The 20,839-nt window shown below is 38.7% G+C and overlaps 2 protein-coding genes and 1 long non-coding RNA gene across 8 annotated transcripts in view; 1 reads left to right on the forward strand and 2 right to left on the reverse strand.

Annotated features, from left to right (window-relative positions):
* LOC120558871 (microtubule-associated protein RP/EB family member 1-like) overlaps positions 1-8,935 on the reverse strand; it is a 36,889-nt gene extending 27,954 nt beyond the window's left edge. Inside the window, exons 1-3 of one of the 4 annotated variants that reach the window (XM_039800187.1) lie at positions 8,740-8,935; positions 5,455-5,588; positions 2,837-2,982 (exon numbers count right to left, since the gene is read on the reverse strand). In XM_039800187.1, the coding sequence (XP_039656121.1) occupies positions 2,837-2,982; positions 5,455-5,575 (267 nt within the window). In that variant the 5' untranslated portion in view covers positions 5,576-5,588; positions 8,740-8,935. Of the gene's footprint in view, positions 1-2,836; positions 2,983-5,454; positions 5,589-8,729 lie in introns of all 4 variants that reach the window. The other 3 variants (XM_039800186.1, XM_039800185.1, XM_039800184.1) reach the window with 3 other exon arrangements.
* Positions 8,936-10,650: 1,715 nt separating this feature from the next.
* LOC120559840 overlaps positions 10,651-20,839 on the reverse strand; it is a 37,122-nt gene continuing 26,933 nt past the window's right edge. For all 3 annotated transcript variants that reach the window (XM_039801875.1, XM_039801874.1, XM_039801876.1), the window contains exons 19-26: positions 19,972-20,056; positions 19,659-19,804; positions 18,729-18,819; positions 13,232-13,380; positions 12,978-13,063; positions 12,678-12,747; positions 11,984-12,102; positions 10,651-11,538 (exon numbers count right to left, since the gene is read on the reverse strand). In XM_039801875.1, coding sequence (XP_039657809.1) covers positions 11,310-11,538; positions 11,984-12,102; positions 12,678-12,747; positions 12,978-13,063; positions 13,232-13,380; positions 18,729-18,819; positions 19,659-19,804; positions 19,972-20,056 — 975 coding nt within the window. In that variant the 3' untranslated portion in view covers positions 10,651-11,309. The remainder of the gene's footprint in view (positions 11,539-11,983; positions 12,103-12,677; positions 12,748-12,977; positions 13,064-13,231; positions 13,381-18,728; positions 18,820-19,658; positions 19,805-19,971; positions 20,057-20,839) is intronic.
* LOC120559841 lies at positions 18,815-20,192 on the forward strand. Its single transcript, XR_005639373.1, has 3 exons — positions 18,815-18,997; positions 19,623-19,799; positions 20,029-20,192. It is a non-coding gene; the product is annotated as an uncharacterized LOC120559841 (long non-coding RNA).

A 20,839-nucleotide genomic window follows, 5' to 3' on the forward strand; every position in this document is an offset into this window, starting at 1 on the left:
CCATTCCACCACTGCCACTGCCTGCCTCTCTCTCTCTCCTGTATATACTCCTCTCTCTCTATATATATATACCACCACTATACATATATATATATATATATATATATATGTGTGTGTATATATATTATACTCTCTCTCCTCTCCTCCTCCTGCATATATATATATATATATATATGTGTATCTCTCCCCATACAAAATATACACATACACATACTATATATATATATATATATATATATACTATACATATATATACCACATATACTCTTTCCTATATATATATATATATATATATGTGTATATATATATCTCTATATATATATATATCTCCTGTCTCCTCTCCTCTATATATATATATATATGTGTCTCTCTCTCTCTCTCTATATATATATCTCTCTATACACATATATATATATATATATACTCACACATATATATGTCTCACACACATATATATATATATATATATATATATATATATATATATATGCTATGCTCTTGTATATGTCACTCATATTAATATGTATATATATGTATTGATATGTATGTATATGTATGTATATGTATATATATGTATATATGTATATATATATGTAAAGGGAGATATTAAGTGTACAGCTTGTATAACAGTGTAAATGTGCTGTCCCCCTCAAAATCATTAGTTTGTGTGTGTATATATATATATATATATATATATATATATATATATATATATATATATATATATATATATATATATATATATATATATATATATATATATATATATATATATATATATATATATATATATATATATATATATACACACACAAACGAATGATTTTGAGGGGACAGCACATTTACACTGTTATACAAGCTGTACACTTAATACTTTACATTGTAGCAAAGTGTCATTTCTTAGATAGACAGACCGACAGATCGATCGATCTCCGCATGCGCGTCGGAGTTTGTCAAGAAATGTGCGGGCAGCTGGGGCATGACTGGGCAGAGACGGGGTGAGTGGACTTTACATTTGCATTTCTGCTCTGTTCTTCACATCAGTGAGCCGTTCTCTTTTTTAAAATCACTACACGCAGTTCACAACACACGGTTACTTAGCGTAGTTAACACTACACACAGTAAAATGACGTGTCCTGTTTTTATCTGCTTTGAGAGAGTGAAGCTGTGGGCGGAGCTCGGTTATCTCAGAGCTGGTTGTTTTGGAGAAGAGTTGTCAGGCGAGGTGTTAGAGAGCGTGTCACCGAGGATAATGGGAGCCATGCCAGTAACACTGTTATAACACTTGTTTAAATAATAAAATCAGGGCTCTAGAGTAGGGCTGGGCGATAAAACGATAACGATATGTATTGCGATAGACACGTAATCAATATCAATAGAAAATGCGTTCGATAAAACGTTCGATAACTTGTTTTTTATATATATTGTTTTTTTCTTCTTCGGAAGAAACCAGAAGTTGCAAAGCAAGTTTGGTTGCATGAACAAAGGCACTCACTCTCTGGTAACGTAGGGAGTGACACTCTAACAGCCAATCATGTAACAGTATCATGTTTGGTTGCGCCACATTGCTGTCTCGTGTTGGATTCTACAATAACAGAACCGGCGGCGTGGAGCGATAAGTGGAAAGTGAGTGCCGCAGCGAGCGAGGAAATTGTTGATAAAAACAGGAAAAGTCAGTATGGCAGTTTTGGGGATTTTGTAAGTCTGACCGTCGTCCCCACCAACACTACCGCAAACTTGTTTTACCACCTTAGCCGCGCTCACACTTTGGAGCAAAGCCGTATTCGCCAGCAACGTCCAACATCTGCAGCTGCTACACCGCACAAGCAGCAGACCGCCATGGAGAGGTACTCTGCATCAGCGCCTTACTAAACGCTACAAAGAAATAACGGAGGCAGACATGCTGAGCACTGTCCAGAAGCCAGGTTACCAACCTAGCACTAAACCTGCAGAAAATAGTTCTTCTCAGGTTTGAGGTTTCTCTATGTTTATATTTAACACTTTGCACCATTTTATTACACCTTATTAAGCAGTTCTTACTTATTCTTTCTTCACTGTGATTTTAGACTTATGTTTACATTTTAATTATTTGAGTGATTTCCATGGTTGTGTTGACGTTTCTGCTTTTATAACTGAGGGGATTATAATCAGAGGAAGGTTAAGTTTAAAATAAAAATGTTTAAATTTAATATATTTTTCTCCTGGTCCTTATTTTAAATAGGTCATAAAAAATATCAATAATTATCAATATCGACCGATATGAAACACTTATATCGTGATACAGTTTTCAGCCATATCGCCCAGCCCTACTCTAGAGTGCGACCTTTAGTTATAGAGTCGCAAATGTGACCAAATAAATAAAGTGACTCAACTGAGTCAACTTCATTTTTTCCAAATCTTTGAGCAATCAAATATGAAATGCCAATACGACAAAATAAAAAGGCTCGGTCCAGAAAATATGAAAATTGTCCTTTTTTCTTTAAACCACAGGACTTCATTTGGCCCCTAAGAATCCCTTGTATAAACTGGAATTTTGAAGTCACAAATATAGTGTTATGTTCTCATTCATTTTAAACATTTTAACAAATGCAGCCACAGTGAGCATCACAGCTTTTACCACCGCTGCTCACGGCATTGACAGCTATCAGACTGTATGAACATTTTGCACATGAGGGGCTGCTTATTTTAAAATACATTTTACGTTTAAAACTCGGGTGCAAGGTCAATCAACAACAAAACATGCAATTTCTTCAGACCTTCTGTACTTAGTAGAACACATCTTGTAATTTAAAGCGAACATGTACACATTGTGCACTGGGTGCGTGTTGTTACTTACTTTGTCGACTCCCATCTTTTTGAAGGAAACCTGCAGAAGCTTGAAGTTATGGATGTATTCATGCTCCAGCTTGGCACCAAATTTTACTTTCTTCAGAGGCACAGAGTTGGGAAAGAGCATGTCCATGAACTGGCAGTAGGCAGCACCTGTACGATTAAAATGATCCACAAATAAATAACGCTAATGTCCAATATAGTCAAATCGTTACAAGGACTGAGTGTGTGTGCTGCATGTTCAATATCAGGAGATGCCTAAAAACAAGAACAAAAATTCAAAAACAACAAAAACTCCATTTAAGTATTGATTAGGTGTTAAACTACAAATCCAGCACCAACATTTAACACTTTCAGACAACACCAGCCGTAATCCATGTGAACTACACTCACCTAAAGGGTTATTAGGAACACCCTACTTATACCGTGTTTGACCCTATCTTATCAATATGGGCCAACATTTATAAAGAATGCTTCCAGCACCTTGTTGAATCAATGACACAAAGAATTAAGGCAGTTCTGAAGGAGAAAGGGATCCCCCACACCATTACACCACCACCAGCAGCCTGCCCAGTGGTAACAAGGCATGACGGATTCATGTTCTCATTCTGTTTACACCAAATTCTGACTCTACCATCTGAATGTCTCAACAGAAATTGAGACTCATCAGACCAGGCAACATTTTTCCAGTCTTCAACTGTCCAACTTTGGTGTGTTCGTGCAAATTGTTGCCTTATTTTCCTATTTTTAGTGTAGAGGAGTGGTACCCGGTGGGGTCTTCTGCTGGTGTAGCCCATCTGCCTCAAGGTTGTGCGTGTTGTGGCTTCACAAATGCTTTGCTGCATACCTCGGTTGTAACAAGTGGTTATTTGAGTCAAAGTTGATCTTCTATCAGCTGGAATCAGTCGGCCCATTCTCCTCTGACCTCTAGCATCAACAAGGCATTTTCGCCCCCCAGGACTGCAGCATACTGGAAGTTCTTCCTTTTTCAGACCATTCTTTGTAAACCCTAGAAATGGCTGTGTGTGAAAATCCCAGTAACTGAGCAGATTGTGAAATACTCAGACCAGCCCATCTGGCACCAACAACCATACCACTCTCAAAGTTGCTTAGATCACCTCTCTTTCCCATTCTGACATTCAGTTTGGAGTTCAGGAGATTGTCTAGACCTGGACCACACCCCTAAATGCATTGAAGCAGCTGCCATGTGATTGGTTGATTAGATAATTTCATTAATGTGAAATTTAACAGGTGTTCCTAATAATCCTTTAGGTGAATGTATTTCTACAATATTACCATTGCCCAAACACTACTTCTGTCTGGACTTGACTATGCCATGCCTGCATCCGCTGATCTGACACACCTTTTTAATTACACACAGAGGGTTTACATATTAACAATCCAGTAGGGCTGTACCAAACACCAACATTTTCAACCGCAAGTGAAGGCAGCCAGCGGAGAAAGAAACGAGATGAAGCTAGAGTTGAAGCGACATGCTTTGTTGTTGCAGGACACAAACTCCTGAGCAGTTCAGTGCTTGTGTTTTTTTTTACCTTCATAGTGTTTAAAACGTTTTTAAAGATCATTTTTTGGGGGCATTTTAGGCCTTTCATATAGGACAGCTGAAGACAAGGGAGGCTTTTTAAGACCATTTTTAAGGCCACCACAAATATAGTTTAAGACCTAAAAACGTTCGAAAATTTATTTTCATAGGAAAGAGAATTTATTCAGTCATTAATAAGATTGTTAACTAACTTAATAGCTTAATAATGTCCTTATGCATCCTCAATAACAAAAATTATACAAGTAAATTCGAAAAGGCCATCCGATTGGTCAACTAGAACGTGCTCAAATCAGCCAATACATCCGTGATGACAGCACACCAGGCTCATCACTTCAAATATTACTCTGCCATTTCCATGTCAACATCACAGAATTAAATCAAAAACTATTTTTGAAACATTTGCATTCATGAAAATAAATCATGAACCACCGTGGAACACACAGAAACTCCAACATATCTATATAAAGTATTTTGAATTTGGACTGGAGTAACCATTTTAAACGCTTGCCGTCAGTATTACATATTGCACCTTTAAATTGTTTTTGAACATTAAAGCAAAATATGTTTTAGTAATAACACAAAATACAAGTATGAACCTGAAAATGCTATATAATGGGTCCCCTTTAAGAAAGGAGCAAGGCCACTAATGCTGACGTACTAGATGAGGACATTTCTAATGCATTCGGTATACATTTTAACAGAAGTACAATGTGTGCAGTTAGCCAATAGTGATTAACTTAAGTTACAATCTTAAACTGGAAACTTTTTATTTTACTTTTACTTTCCGTGTAGGATTAAAGTTTTCCTAGTTGATCTTTGACGAGACAAAGACAATGTGGCTCATGTGATGAAAACAGAAGCTTCAGTGTTTTTTTCTCTCACATAGTCAACGTATTCATCATCAGCTGCGACTGGCCTCCTGTTCCACAATCACAACATACATAATAGTCATACAAAATAGCACACATGCTTTCAAGAGGTCAGACAACAGTCCATAAATGAAACCTATGTGGTCCTCCCATTAATAGAGAAAGATTTTAAAACAAAAAGACATGTCTTACCTGTACACAACATTTCTATTTTGGTGAGGTTCATCTGTAGAGAGTCATTGATCCAGACCAACATGTCATGACGACTCAAGTTGTCACTGGTCACTGAAGTCGAGTACACGTTTACAGCCATTGTCGGTCACCTGCTGACACAGAGCAGAGAACAAGTGTGAGCAACATGTACATGATGACTGGTTTACCTGTCAGAGTGGCTGGTAGAGCAGACAAACTCAAACTGATCACAGTACATAGTGGCTGACCGTTAATATGCATCCTTGACGTTGTGTCATCATTGTGAGGCATCAAACTGGTTTGTAAATAAACCTGCTACATGCTGCTACACCCTGCAGTGCCCTGCTACGTCCTGTAACACCCTGCAGTGCCCTGCTACGTCCTGTAACACCCTGCAGTGCCCTGCTACGTCCTGTAACACCCTGCAGTGCCCTGCTACGTCCTGTAACACCCTGCAGTGCCCTGCTACGTCCTGTAACACCCTGCAGTGCCCTGCTACGTCCTGTAACACCCTGCAGTGCCCTGCTACGTCCTGTAACACCCTGCAGTGCCCTGCTACGTCCTGCTACGTCCTGCTACACCCTGCGGTGCCCTGCTAAGCCATTAACTACTACAACTACTATTTCTAGTCACTGATCCATTATCTTTATTGTGACTATTATTGCCACTGTTCATCACACCCTCCCAAACGGCACCGTCAGACACCGTCTACCAAGAGCCTGGGTCTGTCCCAGGTTTCTTCCTAAAAAGGGAGTTTTTCCTCGCCACTGTCACACTAAATGCTTACTCTTGGGGGAATTAGCCTACTGGAATTGTTGGGGCTTAGTAAATTATAGAGTGTGGTCTAGACCTACTCTATCTGTAAAGTGCCTTGAGATAACTCTTGTTATGAATTGATACTATAAATAAAATTGAATCAAGCAACTGTGCTTATTATTATTATACATTATTTTTGTGGAGGCAAAGTCATAGACAAACTATGGCCTTCAAATAATTTACTCTTAAATTTTGAGGCAATACCAGGCCTGCAACTAACAATTATTTTCATTATCAATTAATCTACAAATTCCATTCATACACACTACATATATATATATACACACATACACACATATATATATATATATAAACACACATATATATACATATATACATATATACATATATATATATATATATATATATATATATATATATATATATATATATATACATATATATACATATATATATATATATATATATATATATACACACACACACATACATATACACACATATACATATATATATATATATATATATATATATATATATATACATATACACACATACATACATACATATATATATATATATATATATATATATACACACATACATACATATGAAAAGCTGGAACTAGTGAATTACTGGCACTTTTAAAGAATATCAAAATAATTGCCAAATAGTCTTTCAATCGACTTATAAACTAATAATTTCAGCTCTACACACACACACAATAGTATAATTCATAAGGAATTTAGATTTATTGTAATATAATCACATCAAATATGGAGAAAGTCTGAACTTTGGCATCAAAATTGACATCTTATTTTGGATTTGCTTGTGGTTAAAAAAAACCAAAAAAAACAACCGCTTTTGGCTTTTTGACAGGGAAAGGGTTGCACTGTAGGCATACCCAAATATACTGGCATCCAAAACAATTTATAATAAGCACAATTTCTAATTTGTCTTCAGCATTATCAATTACAGAAGTTAGAAACTAGAAATTGAGGTTTTAAGCCATAATGTATGCACTACATGTATTACAGACATATGTCTCCCCATAAAGGTCTCTAGCTACAGCAGGAACCCTCATGTCCAGGTTAGACTAGACCAGTTATCAAAGTAGGGCTGGGGGCAGAGCTTTAAATTGAAACCCACCAACCTGCCAAATGCAGGTAAAAATGAACTTTGGCAGGTAACATTTTAAAGATGCTAGCCAATTTGGCCGATGATGAATGAAGCAAACAACACTGCGTCTGTTTGAATCAGCGGAGTGCAGAAACGTTTCCAGATTGGTCCGTTTTCCACCAAGAAATTTGGGGCGGTTTTGTGTGTCTAAGACGAAATCTAGTCTCAAATCACAATGTCGATGTATCTTGATATTTAGTCCTGCCCGAGCTGGTAAAGTACTACCTGTAACCTTAGAGGAATAAGATGTAGTTTTAATTTTCTTTTATTGCGGGGTTTGTTCATATATCATTCATAGCCTGATTTATACATTTTATTCATAAAAACAGGTGAGAATGTGTTTTTAAGGCTGTTGACAGTGTTTTCTAGTTTTATGGAGTGATTAAAAAAAAAAAAGATATCCAAAATGTCCTCCATAAGAACCTTTGACTCAAATGTCAACAAAATTCTGAACCTGGCTTTATCCAATGTTCACTTAAAGATGTCTCATTTGCATATTTAGCTAGATAAATACACAAGTTCAGAAAATTTGTTATACAAAAAAATAATCGTCTCAATGTAACGTTAAGTAATCAACCGGAGACGTTTCATGGTGATATATGGTAGTTAAGATGTTTACCCTATTCACTTGTAGTGTCTTCCCTTAATCGAGAAAATAATAAACCAATTTGTTATCGTGTATGATTGCCAATAATAATAATTATAAAAAATATCAGTTTGTTGCAGCTCTTCTCACTGACACGCCGGCTGATAGCAAGTAACGGTTAAAAGTAACTATAGTAACTGTTAGCTAAATGAAACAGGGCCCGGGTAGAAACGTATAAGCTAGCAGCTAACTTAGCTCTCAATTAGCATTGCGGCTACCCAACGGGATGTATGACAAGCCACACCTGACAACTGATTCAATTAGGACCCAATTTGCGTGTATTGGCAACCAACATGTAGCTTTAACTTAGCCCCGTTTCTGTCCCCGGCTAAACTCGACCACCGGCTAATGTGAGTCAGTTCATATCGCAGACATTGAGACGTCTTCCCCGCCCTGGACTCACACAGCACCCCGCTAGCTTGAGCTAGCTAGCTATCTCGTCACTGTTAATGCAACAGTAACGGACCTCGAAGGCTCTGGCTTTGTCCGCATTTCAGCAGTTACAGAAGCGGGCTACATATATGGGAAGCCTCGCCCTTGCTGCTTTACTCGAGAAACAGACATCACAAACTAGCATCTCAGCTAACACAGTTTAGCCGCCTTCTCCAACAGCCGCCTTTCACATGCCGGCTAATAACGCTAAAAGCCCCCGTGTTTCAGCCGTTCCACCTACCTAACGTTACCTGGAGTGGGATGGCTTTCTCAGATCTTGGACACGATGCTTTGATTATTTTTCTGGAGCGTAAGTCAGTGTCATAAAAAGCGCTATCTGTAATTGTTTCGACGGTATAGACACTTCTGCTTTTTCCTCCTCTTCTTTTTCTTCTTGGCAGCTCACGTTCGCCCCACCGGCAGCGGAAGAACCGATTTGTTGACGTCACAACGGAAAGGGAAACGCCTAAACGGAACCACGACTTTTTTTGCGTAGACGTGAAGATCTTTTATTCATATTAAATAACACTAATGAATATACACACACACACGAGCATGGGACTGGGACATCTTGGGAATTGTTGGTCTTTTAGGCAGGATTTTAGAAATACTGAGGTCTTAAATGGAAGAAAAAAAAGAACTCTTTTGGATTTTTACTATTTATTCAGTTAACCCTACCATTTTTGTAGATCTCATTTTGACTTCTTGTCCTCAATGGTAGCTTCCAACCTTAACACCAGATAACCAAACGTCAGCATATGAGACAGAAGTGAAATGAAGAGCCCATCCCTGGGGACATTGGGAGATGTAGTTATTTTATTGCTGGTCATCAGTTCCAAGTAAAATCATCCTTATTTGCATTCTATCACTTGCCCAAACACGTCCCTCATTAAAAACAATATCAGTAACAGTAAAATCTGGTACAGTACAAAGATGACAGGATGGATACTTGACAGACTGAACATTCACAGCTTCATGCCTCTCAATCCATCCCCCTGGTTTTATGGGCAAAAATATTGTACAGCCCACTTCCAATGTCCATGATACAATCATCAGTCAGAATAGATCACAGTACTGTGTACTAATACTTTATACAATAATCAGTCAACTAGGCCAAATGGTGCATCAGTGGTCTAGGATCATCACAACAACATAACAATTTAAGATAAAATGAAATTAAAGGGATAGTTCAGAGTTTTTTTTTTGAAGTGGGTTTGTATTGTTATCCATCGTTAGTGTATTACCAACAGTAGATGGCGGTTGGCATGCTAATGTGATTTTGGTATTTTAAAGGGTTAGTTCGGATTCACTAAAGTCACACAATAATATAAACAAACAAACAAACCAATTTAGGCAGCGGTAGACAAACAACTCCCGTGTTCTGCCAGGTAAAATGACTGTTTTTGTCAAAGGAGTCTGGTGGCTTTGAATAGAGCAGAGATAAGAGCTTCAGGTCCCCGTCCTAAAGAGCTGTCTGACACCAAGGTAAAGGGGTGAAAATATTCTAAATATAGGACACACTTAAACTGATATAGATGTTTTTAGGAGTCTAAAACAGCAGGACATTGCTTAGCTTCTGTGTCGGTACTCCTGCCTGCTGCTCCAAACTGGGGGAGTGCTGACCCCCATCTACTGGAGCTAACACACTGACTATGGAGAAGTAATCCATACAACCACACTTCAAAACATCTCAACTATCCCTTTAAGGCAATAACAATAAAACATTAAACATTGAAACAAAGAGTCACTTGATATTTAATTATTTCATTTTAGTTCCCCTGATGAAGAAAAGAAACTTGTAACACTACTTTTTAACATCAAATAAAGCTGCTGGTTGGAAAACAGATGAGATAGTTTGTGGATTGGTTCTTCCATTGCGTGAAAACAATGAATGATCAACTTTGGGTAATATATATAATGAGGTTTAATGCCTCTATATATGTCACAACATTCACTGTTTCTCTAAAGTAAAACATGATACAGGTGATTATCAGAAGGCAGCATGTAGCGGTTATCATCAGTGTGGACTTTGTTTATTTTATTTGCACCACACACACACACACACACACACACACACACACAAACACAAACACACACACACACACACACACACACACACACACACACACACACACACACACACACACACACAGTAAAAAAAAAAAAAAGATACTAAGAAAGAACAAAAAGGTATAAAAAAAGTTAAAAACTGAATAAAAAGATACGATAGTGCGCCACAAAAACCTTGTATCTTCTCATATATCTGAATACAAAATAATGCAAGTTGGTAATTTCTCGAGGAAGCATGATTAGAAGGTCACAGTAAAGTAGCGAGGGAGCTCTCAGTTTAACATGATTCACACTTTTAAAAACAAATGTTGAGGTTGTTTATGACTTCTCACAATCACCATGTAAACATTATTTCTAATCTATTTATTTAAAAATGGTTAAAAATCTCAAGGACATATGCCATATTTTGACCCATATATAACCTGAGGATATGGGATCAATATTCATGTTTAAATTCTAACGATACAAACAAATAGTTTAGAGGATAATTGATAACACAGGCCTGGAGGAAATCAGCATGGAAGCATGAATTGGACGGAGCATAGTTGGAGGCCAAAGTGACTGTCGGCTGTGCAGACAAACAGCACACGTGATGCGATGCAAGAGACTCGAGTGCATAGCTGACTAAATGTCCCCGTGGCAGTGATCTGCAAAAACTCGTCTGTGAGCTCCACCGAGTTCTCATACAAAGTGTGGTGTGAAAAAAAACACCCTCCACACAAACACACGTACCAAACATTCCCAGCCTCCCCTATCTCAGCTGCTGAAATTCTGGAGAGGCAGGGGAGGACGGGGAGGTGGAGGAGGAGGAGGTGGCGGACGTGGTTAAAGGAGGCAGCTCCTCACAGGCAAAATAGTCCTTGAGGGGAGCGAAGAGGTGACGGATGACCGGCACACTCCATGCCTTCCCCAGCACCTTCTGCCTCTGCTGCCGGTTCATGTTCCTCACGTCGGTGTAGTGCTTGGGGAAACCAAAGATCCTGGGGAAGAATAAAGGACAAGGCACATATGGGTTACACAGCATATGTGTCTCTGCTCCAGCTTTGGGAGAGTGGATTTCTGCTGGTTTTCTTAATGACAGTAAACAGAATAGTGATAGGTTTTGGGCAGACATTTGAAGACACCTTGAACTCTAAGAAATATTGGAATTATTTACATGTTTCTGAAGTTTTATAAACCAAATGATTAACTGAAAAAAATAATAAATAATCGTTAGTTGCAGATATAGTTACATTTAAGAAATAAGGTGAGGTGGGGCTCAGCGTGTCACTGGGACACTGTGTGAAAATAACTTTCTTTCTTCTGTTGAAAGGTCATAATGCTATTTGCTGATGTGGTGCCACACAAATTATGTATACCTGTGGTACAATTTTTTTTTTTTACTACATTGCAAGATACAGCACGCACGCACGCACGCAAACCTACTTTTCCAGTTCTGTGATCCAGAGGTTGTCCTCTTTGCCGTTGTGGAGGACGGGCAGCAGAGAAGAGCTGCCCTGCTTCAGAGAATTAGAATTGGTGGTGATGGTCCTTACCTTGGCGACCTGGAATAGAAACATAGAGCCAGTGATTATTCATACCTTAATCAACATTGTAAATAGAGGTGGGGAAAAAAAAAATCATATGTACCATGATTATTTTTTTTTTTCAAGGAATCAATATTATTATTTTTAACCAATGATTGAGCTAAATATGTTCTGTTTCTGCAGTACCGCCGACGGCAACTACATCATATCCTTTTTCAGCAAAACCGAGCCAAAGCAGATAATCCATGTTCTGTTCTTCTTTACAAAGTCAATACATTAGAAAACATTTAGTTTTTAGAAATGTCTCATGATATATTGTCTCCATAAGTGTTTTATTCAACTTTGCTTTTTGTTAAAGAAGGAAAAGTAAATCCCAATACTCAATACTTCTAGAATCGCAATAAATAAATATCGCAATACAAATCCAATCGGTCGCCCATGTATCGGGAAATAATCAAATCAGGACAAAAGCATATCGTCCCAGCCCTAATTGTAATCATAACTGTTTAGAGAAATAAAGGCACATTAATTAGGTCACTTGGGGGGACTGTAAAGAACTGAATAGAAGTGAACCAGCAGGCTCAGTCCCTGACCCGGGCTTCTCTGCCGATCTCTAAGCAGTCCTGGAGATCCAGCTTGTCATTCTGGGATGCTATAATGGGCCTGATGGGAGATAAACAGCAAACACACAGGCAAACATTATGTTATGCTTCCATTTAAAATAACAAGTTGGAATTTCAAAATAAACCCACATCTTAAACATTATATGTATTGTTATTTTGACTTTGCAATGATGATATTGGATCGTTGATCACTGAAACGATTACAACACAACATATTATTAGTGTTGAGTAATTTAAGCCTGTTAATTCCTGTTTATTTGAGCGTCTCACCTGCTCATCCCCGGGATGTTTCCCCAGAAGTAACGGCGTCTGTGAGCAGGGCTGACTTTGATGGCGTCCACCAGCACCGGGTTGCACTGTCAAAAGAATTAGACATTCTCTCCGAGTTTAAAACATGTTGGTGAGAGAAAAACAGCAGAGGAACGAGGAAAGGAGGAAGGGGTGGGGAGGGAGAGGAAAACGCAAAAGGATAAAAACAGAGAGGACCCCTTAAGGTAAAACCAAAGAGAAGTAGATGGGCCAACCTCGAGGAAGCGGCAGATGTTGACTCGGTCGTGGGTGTTCATGAAGACCACGTTCTCAAACAGCCAGAAAAAGGGCCTGGGGTCTTCCTCTTTGGGCTTCAGCAGCTGAAGGATGCGGTAGAACTCAAAGAACAGCCTGCCGGTGCCCTCTGCCCAAGAGAGGAGGGAATTGCAGCAAAGAAGAACATCTTCATATTAGTTTCTAACACTAATACACACAATCTGAGTCTGTATTGTAAAGAGGCAGAGTCCCCCCCCCCCTTCCAGTGGACCCCATGGGACCTTATTTCATACATTTGTACTGTAGTAAACAGGGAGAGTTTGAATTGCATGTGTGTGTGTATTTTCAGTCTTATACTTTAACAGTTTTACAAAAAACTGAGACATTCCTGACTTGCAAAATAATCTTTTAAATTGGCCAATATCATATATGTAATTATGGCTCAATTCAAGCCGCATTTGTCTCCCACCCCCCATTTACTATCGTACATATTTTTCCCAAAATAAGGTCCTATGGTGGTCCACCGGAAGGGGAGGGACTTCACCTCTCTTTGGCCAAGTAGGTTTTCACCAACAAAGGGTTTGCCTTGGTATTTTGGTTAATAACCTTCACAATAAACAACGTTAGAGAAAAGAAAGTACTGCAAAAGTCAAGAATCACAAATAGAAAACTTACATTTACAATTAAAACCTTTTTAACCCTCATGCCCTCTTCGGTCATTTTTGTACATTTTTCTCAAGTTTTTTTTTTCATTTCGTGATCATTTTTGCTGTGTTACTTCTTATGGCATGAAATTTTGTAGGAATCCTTCTTTTCAGTCAAATTTTTTAAATCCAGTGTTTTTTACTCTTACATGTCTTTTATACTTAAATGATTCATTTTGTACCCTCTGGACACCTTCGGAGGCAAAATGTCCACGCACACAATATATATCAATATTTTTCTGCTTTTTTTTCATGAATCACTTAAACAACTTCTTACCTAATCAAAACCACCAAACATTCAATCATTTTCAGGATTTTAACCCTTTAAATGCCAGTTTATGTATTTGAAGTATGTCATTTTTATTAAAAAAAACACAAAAATGATTTTTTCCCATATAATGAATAATATGTAGATGGGGCTTTGGTGGTGATTAGAGGCTTGGATATGTCAAAGATAAGCAACAAAACTGATTTGATTGCATTAGTATTTTTTATGTAATTCCAGATACTCCCTCTGGACACCTTCAAGGCAAAAATGGCCCCATTGACTTCCATTATAACCACATGTTTTGATCTCACTGCCTTTACAGTATAAAACCATGCATTCTGTAATGTTAGCATTTCATTTGGAAGAAAACTAGTCATATTTGACATTTTTACAGTATTTCACCAGATTCAACCATTTTGCCCTTGTAGGCCGATGCATGAAATTATAGTTATATTATGGAGCTGTGTGTGTGTGTGTGTGTGTGTGTGCGTGTGTGTCTTGTGCGTGCCGTGTGTGTGTGTGTGTATGTGTGTGTATATGTGTGTGTGTCTGTGTGTCTGTGTGTGTGTGTGTATATATGTATATTTGTGTGTGTCTGTGGGTGGGTGGGTGTGTGTGTGTGGGTTGGGTGTGTGTGTGTGTGTGTGTGTGTGCGTGTATGTATGCGTGTGTGTGTATGTATGTGTATGTGTGTGTGTGTGCATGCATGTATGCATGTCTGTGTGTGAGAGAGAGTTTGTGTAAATCTGTAAACAAACAATGATAATTTTAGTGGTGAAAAAAGCGCACTTTACTTTTGCCAGTTATATTATGGAGCCGTGTGTGTGTGTGTGTGTGTGTGTGTGTGTGTGTGTGTGTATGTATGTGTATGTGTGTGTGTGTGTGTGTGTGTGTGTGTGTGTGTATGTATGCGTATGTGTGTGTGTGTGTGTGTGTGTGTTGTTGTGTGTGTGTGTGTGTGTATGTATGCGTATGTGTGTGTGTGTGTGTATGTATGCGTATGTGTGTGTGTGTGTGTGTGTGCATGTATGTATGCATGTCTGTGTGTGAGAGAGAGTTTGTGTAAATCTGTAAACAAACAATGATAATTTTAGTGGTGAAAAAGCGCACCTTACTTTAGCCAGTTATATTATGGAGCCGTGTGTGTGTGTGTGTGTGTGTGTGTGTGTGTGTGTGTGTGTGTGTGTGGCATGCATGCATGTCTGTGTGTGAGAGAGAGTTTGTGTAAATCTGGGTGAAAAAGGGCGTCTTCTTTGAAGGATGCATTTCATGTGTCTTTGAAGACGTGCTTGACTAAAAACATTGTCTCCTGCATTTGTTGTAAACAGAAACAACTATTAGTGTGTTTATGCACCTGGCTCTAGAGAAGGAGAAAGACCTGGAGCAAAGAGAAGGAGCCTTTATCTTCCAGCCAACTGCAGGACTCATCTGAAGATGACACAAGTTTCTGGAGTCTGACAAAATAGTCACTGGAGTCCTCCAACTCTGTGAGTGCCTCTAACCCTTCCTCTGAAAGTGGAGAGGACACTGAAGATCCTGTCCATCCTAACATTGAGTGGACAGTGAAGAATTGGCAAGTCTGGTCTCCATCTAATACTGAGACGCTGCGCAACATTCAAGCACCGACCGGCATGATGTCAGAGCCCACGAGATATGCCATATCAAGAATCCATGATGTGGCATCCTCTTTCGACCTTTTCTTCACTCCTGACATGATCAGCTGATTCAGGAAATGACAAACCTACACGGGAGGTGTTCAATCTCAGGATGGAGTGATGTGGATGCTCAAGAGATTTGAACATACATGGGACTTCACACTTGGCAGGTGTGTACCGGTCCAAAGGGGAATCCACCCGGAGCCTGTGGGATGTCCATAGTGGGAGACCAGTCTTCAGGGCCACCATGTCCCACAAACCATTTGAAATGATAAGCGCCAGTTTACAGCAAATGCAGGAGACAATGTTTTTATTCAAGCACGTCTTCAAAGACACATGAAATGTATCATTCAAAAGATGCCTTTTTTCAGCCCTAAAGTGATCATTGCTTGCTTACAGGTTTACGCAAACTCTCACACACACACATACACATATATACACACACACACACACACACACACACACACACACACACAAACACACATACAACCACACACACACACACACACACACACACACACACACACACACAGCTACATAATATAACTATCATTTCATGCATCGGCCTACAAGGGCAAAATGGTTGAATCTGGTGAAATACTGTAAAAATGTCAAATATGACTAGTTTTCTTCCAAATGAAATGATGACATTACAGAATGCATGGTTTTATACTGTAAAGGCAGTGAGATCAAAACATGTGGTTATAATGGAAGTCAATGGGGCCATTTTTGCCCCGGGGGTCCAGAGGGAGTATCTGGAACTACATAAAAAATACTAATGCAATCAAATCAGTTTTGTTGCTTATCTTTGACATATCCAAGCCTCTAATCCCCACCAAAGCCCCATTCCCCTATGATTTATTTTATGGAAAATAATTAATGTTTTGTTGGGTTTTTCATAAATAATTGTTACTTCAAAGATTTAAAACTGGCATTTAAAGGGTTAAAATCCAGAAAATTATTAAGTTTTTGGTAGTTTTGAGCAATTTACAAGTAGTTTAAGTGATTTATGAAAAAAAAGCAGAAAAAAATATTGATATATGATGATTTAATATCAGTTTTTTGGACATGTACATGTTTCCAAGGTGTCCAAAGGGAGTATCTGGAACTATGTAAACAATACTAATGCAATCAAATTAATTTTGTTGCTTATCTTTGACATATCCAAGCCTCTAATCACCACCAAAGCCCCATCTAGATATTATTCATTATATGGAAAAAAAATCATTTTTTGTGTTTTTTGTAATAAAAAATGAAATACTTCAAATACATAAAATGGCATTTAAAGGGTTAAAATCCTGAAAATGATTGAATGTTTGGTAGTTTTGATTAGGTTAGAAGTTGTTTAAGTGATTTATGAAAAAAAAGCAGAAAAAAATATTGATATATGATGATTTAATAACAGTTTTTGTGTGCGTGGACATTTTTGCCTCGAAGGTGTCGAGAGTAAGTTTTTTTAAGGAGGGCATGAGGGTTAAATATGTGTTAAAATGGAATGTTGGACAATGTAGTTCACAGTATGAAGAATACAATGTATACGTACAATGTATGAAAACACGTGTGTCAATGTGACGCATTGAGTTAGATGTAAATGTAGATATGATGGCCAGTAATATTCACCCTAAATTCATCTGTTACAACTGAATCGGGTACTAATGATGATCTCCTTTTGGTTATTTGATTTGATCAACTGAGCAACTTGTAACGTCTACAAACGGTCAAACAACGACTACGTTTACAAGCTGTCAATTTTGGGGTTATGGTCGGGTTAAGGTCACTATTCGGGTTTCTGAAACATTCGGAATAACCCGTTTACATGCGTGAGCAGAGAGAGTTACTCCTGTATACGTGGCATTTGTAATCAACTGGCAATATCCCGATGTAAACGGCGACGCACGGTTAGCGTCTGGACGTACGGACAAACCCTGCTTCGCGTAACTTTTCGGTCACCTTCTTATAAATCTCACTATCTCGGTACTTTCTGCCGTCAACAAAAGACATTATATTCATGGTTTTCACCACACTAATGAAGAAATTGGTTTCCTCCTCGCTCCAAAAGTGTGGTGCTGTGCTGCATCTCGCCATGTTTACCTCTACTTCCTGTTTACTTCCGGTATACTGCGCGCAGGTTTTCTGTCGCATACAAGAACTTCCTCTACTCAAAAGACCAAGATTCCTTGCGAATAGAACATGCGCAGAACACAAATCAATGTTCCTTTTGATGGGGATATGCAGATACGCGTTTACATGACCAAAATTTCGGGTTAGAAAAGGGATAACCCAGGGATCATTTTCGGGTTTTTAAAAACCGGAATATGAGCATATTCGGGTTTTTGCCGGTGTTTACATGGCCGTGCGCGACCGGGTTATTGCTAATATTCCGGTTTTGAACAGGTTATTGGCTGCATGTAAACGTAGTCACTGACAAATGCACCAAGTTCCCCTTTGTCTGAACCACAGTCCACAGACCTCACCATTTGAAAAGTAGTGATTCAGTGACTTAGTGATTAGAAACACATCTCGTAATCGTTGACAATATCTACTTAAAGGCCCTGGACTCCCACACAGGTGTTTTCAGTTATTCTGGCTGATTAGATCTCTTCTCAGGATTGTGTGGGGGTGTATAGACTGATTGATTGACATCTTCCTGAGCCTCCCATTAGCTCTGTTGCACCTGTTAGGGCGGGACAAATAACACCTACATCATTCTTATTGGTAAATGAAACCTGTGATGTAATAATTTCCCATCAAATTTCCAGCCCACCTTCAACCTGAGCAGAGGTCTAATCAGCCACAAGAACTCTAAACACGTGCGTGGCTGTTCAGAGGCTTTAAAGCTGACATACAGGGGTACAACACAGCTCCGTACCGTAGAGGCCTTTTCTCAAGGGGTTGACGATGGAGAGATCGTTACAGGGGCTGCCACCGATCAGCAGATCAAACGGACCCCACTGCTCCATCTGGATCGTCAAAGAGGAACAAGGAGCTGGTTTAGTTCAGTGTTGAGCCAACGGTCCTCCTTCTTAATAACAGTGGCAGCCATATGCTTTTCATTGGATTTCAAAGAGTGCACTTTCATTTCAAGTGGAAAAACTAATATTTCCATCGACTGGAACAGGATGCTGTTGTTTAAAAAAAGTGAGTTGATGGCCTTAGTCTCAAATAATATTTTTATATAAAATTAACAAGGCTGCATTTTTAGAGAAAAGAAAGTACTGCAAAAGTCAAGAATCACAAATAGAAAACTTACATTTACAATTAAAACCTTTTTAAATATGTGTTAAAATGTAATGTTGGACAATGTAGTTCACAGTATGAAGAATACAATGTATACGTACAATGTATGAAAACATGTGTGTCAATGTGACGCATTGAGTTAGATGTAAACGTAGATATGATGGCCACTAATATTCACCCTAAATTCATCTGTTACAACTGAATCGGGTACTAATGATGATCTCCTTTTGGTTATTTGATTTGATCAACTGAGCAACTTGTTACGTCTACAAACGGTCAAACAACAATGACAAATGCACCAAGTTCCCCTTAATAGGTGTTTCTGTTTGCACTAAACAGAAACACCTATTCTTTTGATAAAGATTTGACACTGAAGAAGTCTTCATGTTCCTTATGTTCTTAGCCAGGATTATGTTGAGGCAAACGGTTAACTTTATTTGCATTTGAAAAGCATGCTGAAATTGGCAATGTGCCCAAAACGCCATGAGGCCAAAACTGTGACTTTTGTAAACCATTCCACTCCTAGGGTGTAAGGATGGGGAGGAATGGAAACGCAACGTACGTGTTCCTCGGTGATGAACCGGACGTCACCAACGTGGATGATCTTCCCATCGTGGCCAACAGTCGCCACGGAAATCGAATCCTCGCAAACCTCTGAGGCAACATATTTCTCTACTTTAAAGCCGAGATCCTTCAGCACCAGGTAGCCTAAAGAAAGACACACAGACATATACCTGCTGTAAGCCTCTAACAGACCCCCAAAACAACCTATTTTTAAACAGATATGCAGTAGAATAATTAATTCTACTGCATATATATATATAATGTAATTAAGGTGATTATTGCTGGGAAACGGGGCCCAGGTGTGTTCTCACCTGTTGCTATGCCATCAAACAGTGAGAGAACTCTGATTGGTCTGCGCTGGTTTGCAGGGATGGACGGATAAACCCGGTGAGGCTCCTACAAAGAAAAACCAACAACAATGTAGGAACTGAGTCAGTGGGACTCCTCAGAAAGGGAAAGGTGTATTTGTATGATGTATTGTGTGTATTTGTGTTGGACTTCTGTCTGCAAAGCAAATTGCCCCTCAGGTACATTAAAGTTGTTGAATCTTAGAAAAAAAGAAGGAAATTTCATATGACTAAAGTTTGTGTTCATAAGATTAAGGTTTGGTTTTTAGTGAATTTGATTTTATAATTTCAATGCTTAGGTTTGTATACAGTAGATGCTCCTCAAGTATACACTATTTACGTTATGTGAAAAGTTATCTATCGGGCGCCCGGGTAGCCAGGTTGGTAGAGCGTGCGCCCATATAGAGGTCTGCTCCTCGACGCAGCGGCCACGGGTTTGACTCCGACCTGCGGCCCTTGGCTGCATGTCATTCCCCCTCTCCCTTCCCTTTCATGTCTTTAGCTGTCCTATCAAAATAAAGGCTGAAAATGCCCAAAAAATAGGGCGTTTCTCAATCGGTGTTCTTCTATTGACTTCTTGACTTGTGTTCTTGTGTCCCTGTGAAACATAATTTCGTGTTGCCAAATTACTGTCCCAATACACAAGTTACAATATACAATATATATATATATATATATATATATATATATATATATACGTACTTATACAAGTTCGCATTTCACCAAGAACAGTTAAGATTCACAGAAATGTTCTTGACACGCCCATTTTACCGAGGATACATTGGTTGGTAACTTGTATGAACTTCGCAGCACCCGTATCCCAACATTCATT

This window comes from Perca fluviatilis, chromosome 5 (assembly GCF_010015445.1).
Source record: "Perca fluviatilis chromosome 5, GENO_Pfluv_1.0, whole genome shotgun sequence".
Taxonomy (NCBI): domain Eukaryota; kingdom Metazoa; phylum Chordata; class Actinopteri; order Perciformes; family Percidae; genus Perca; species Perca fluviatilis.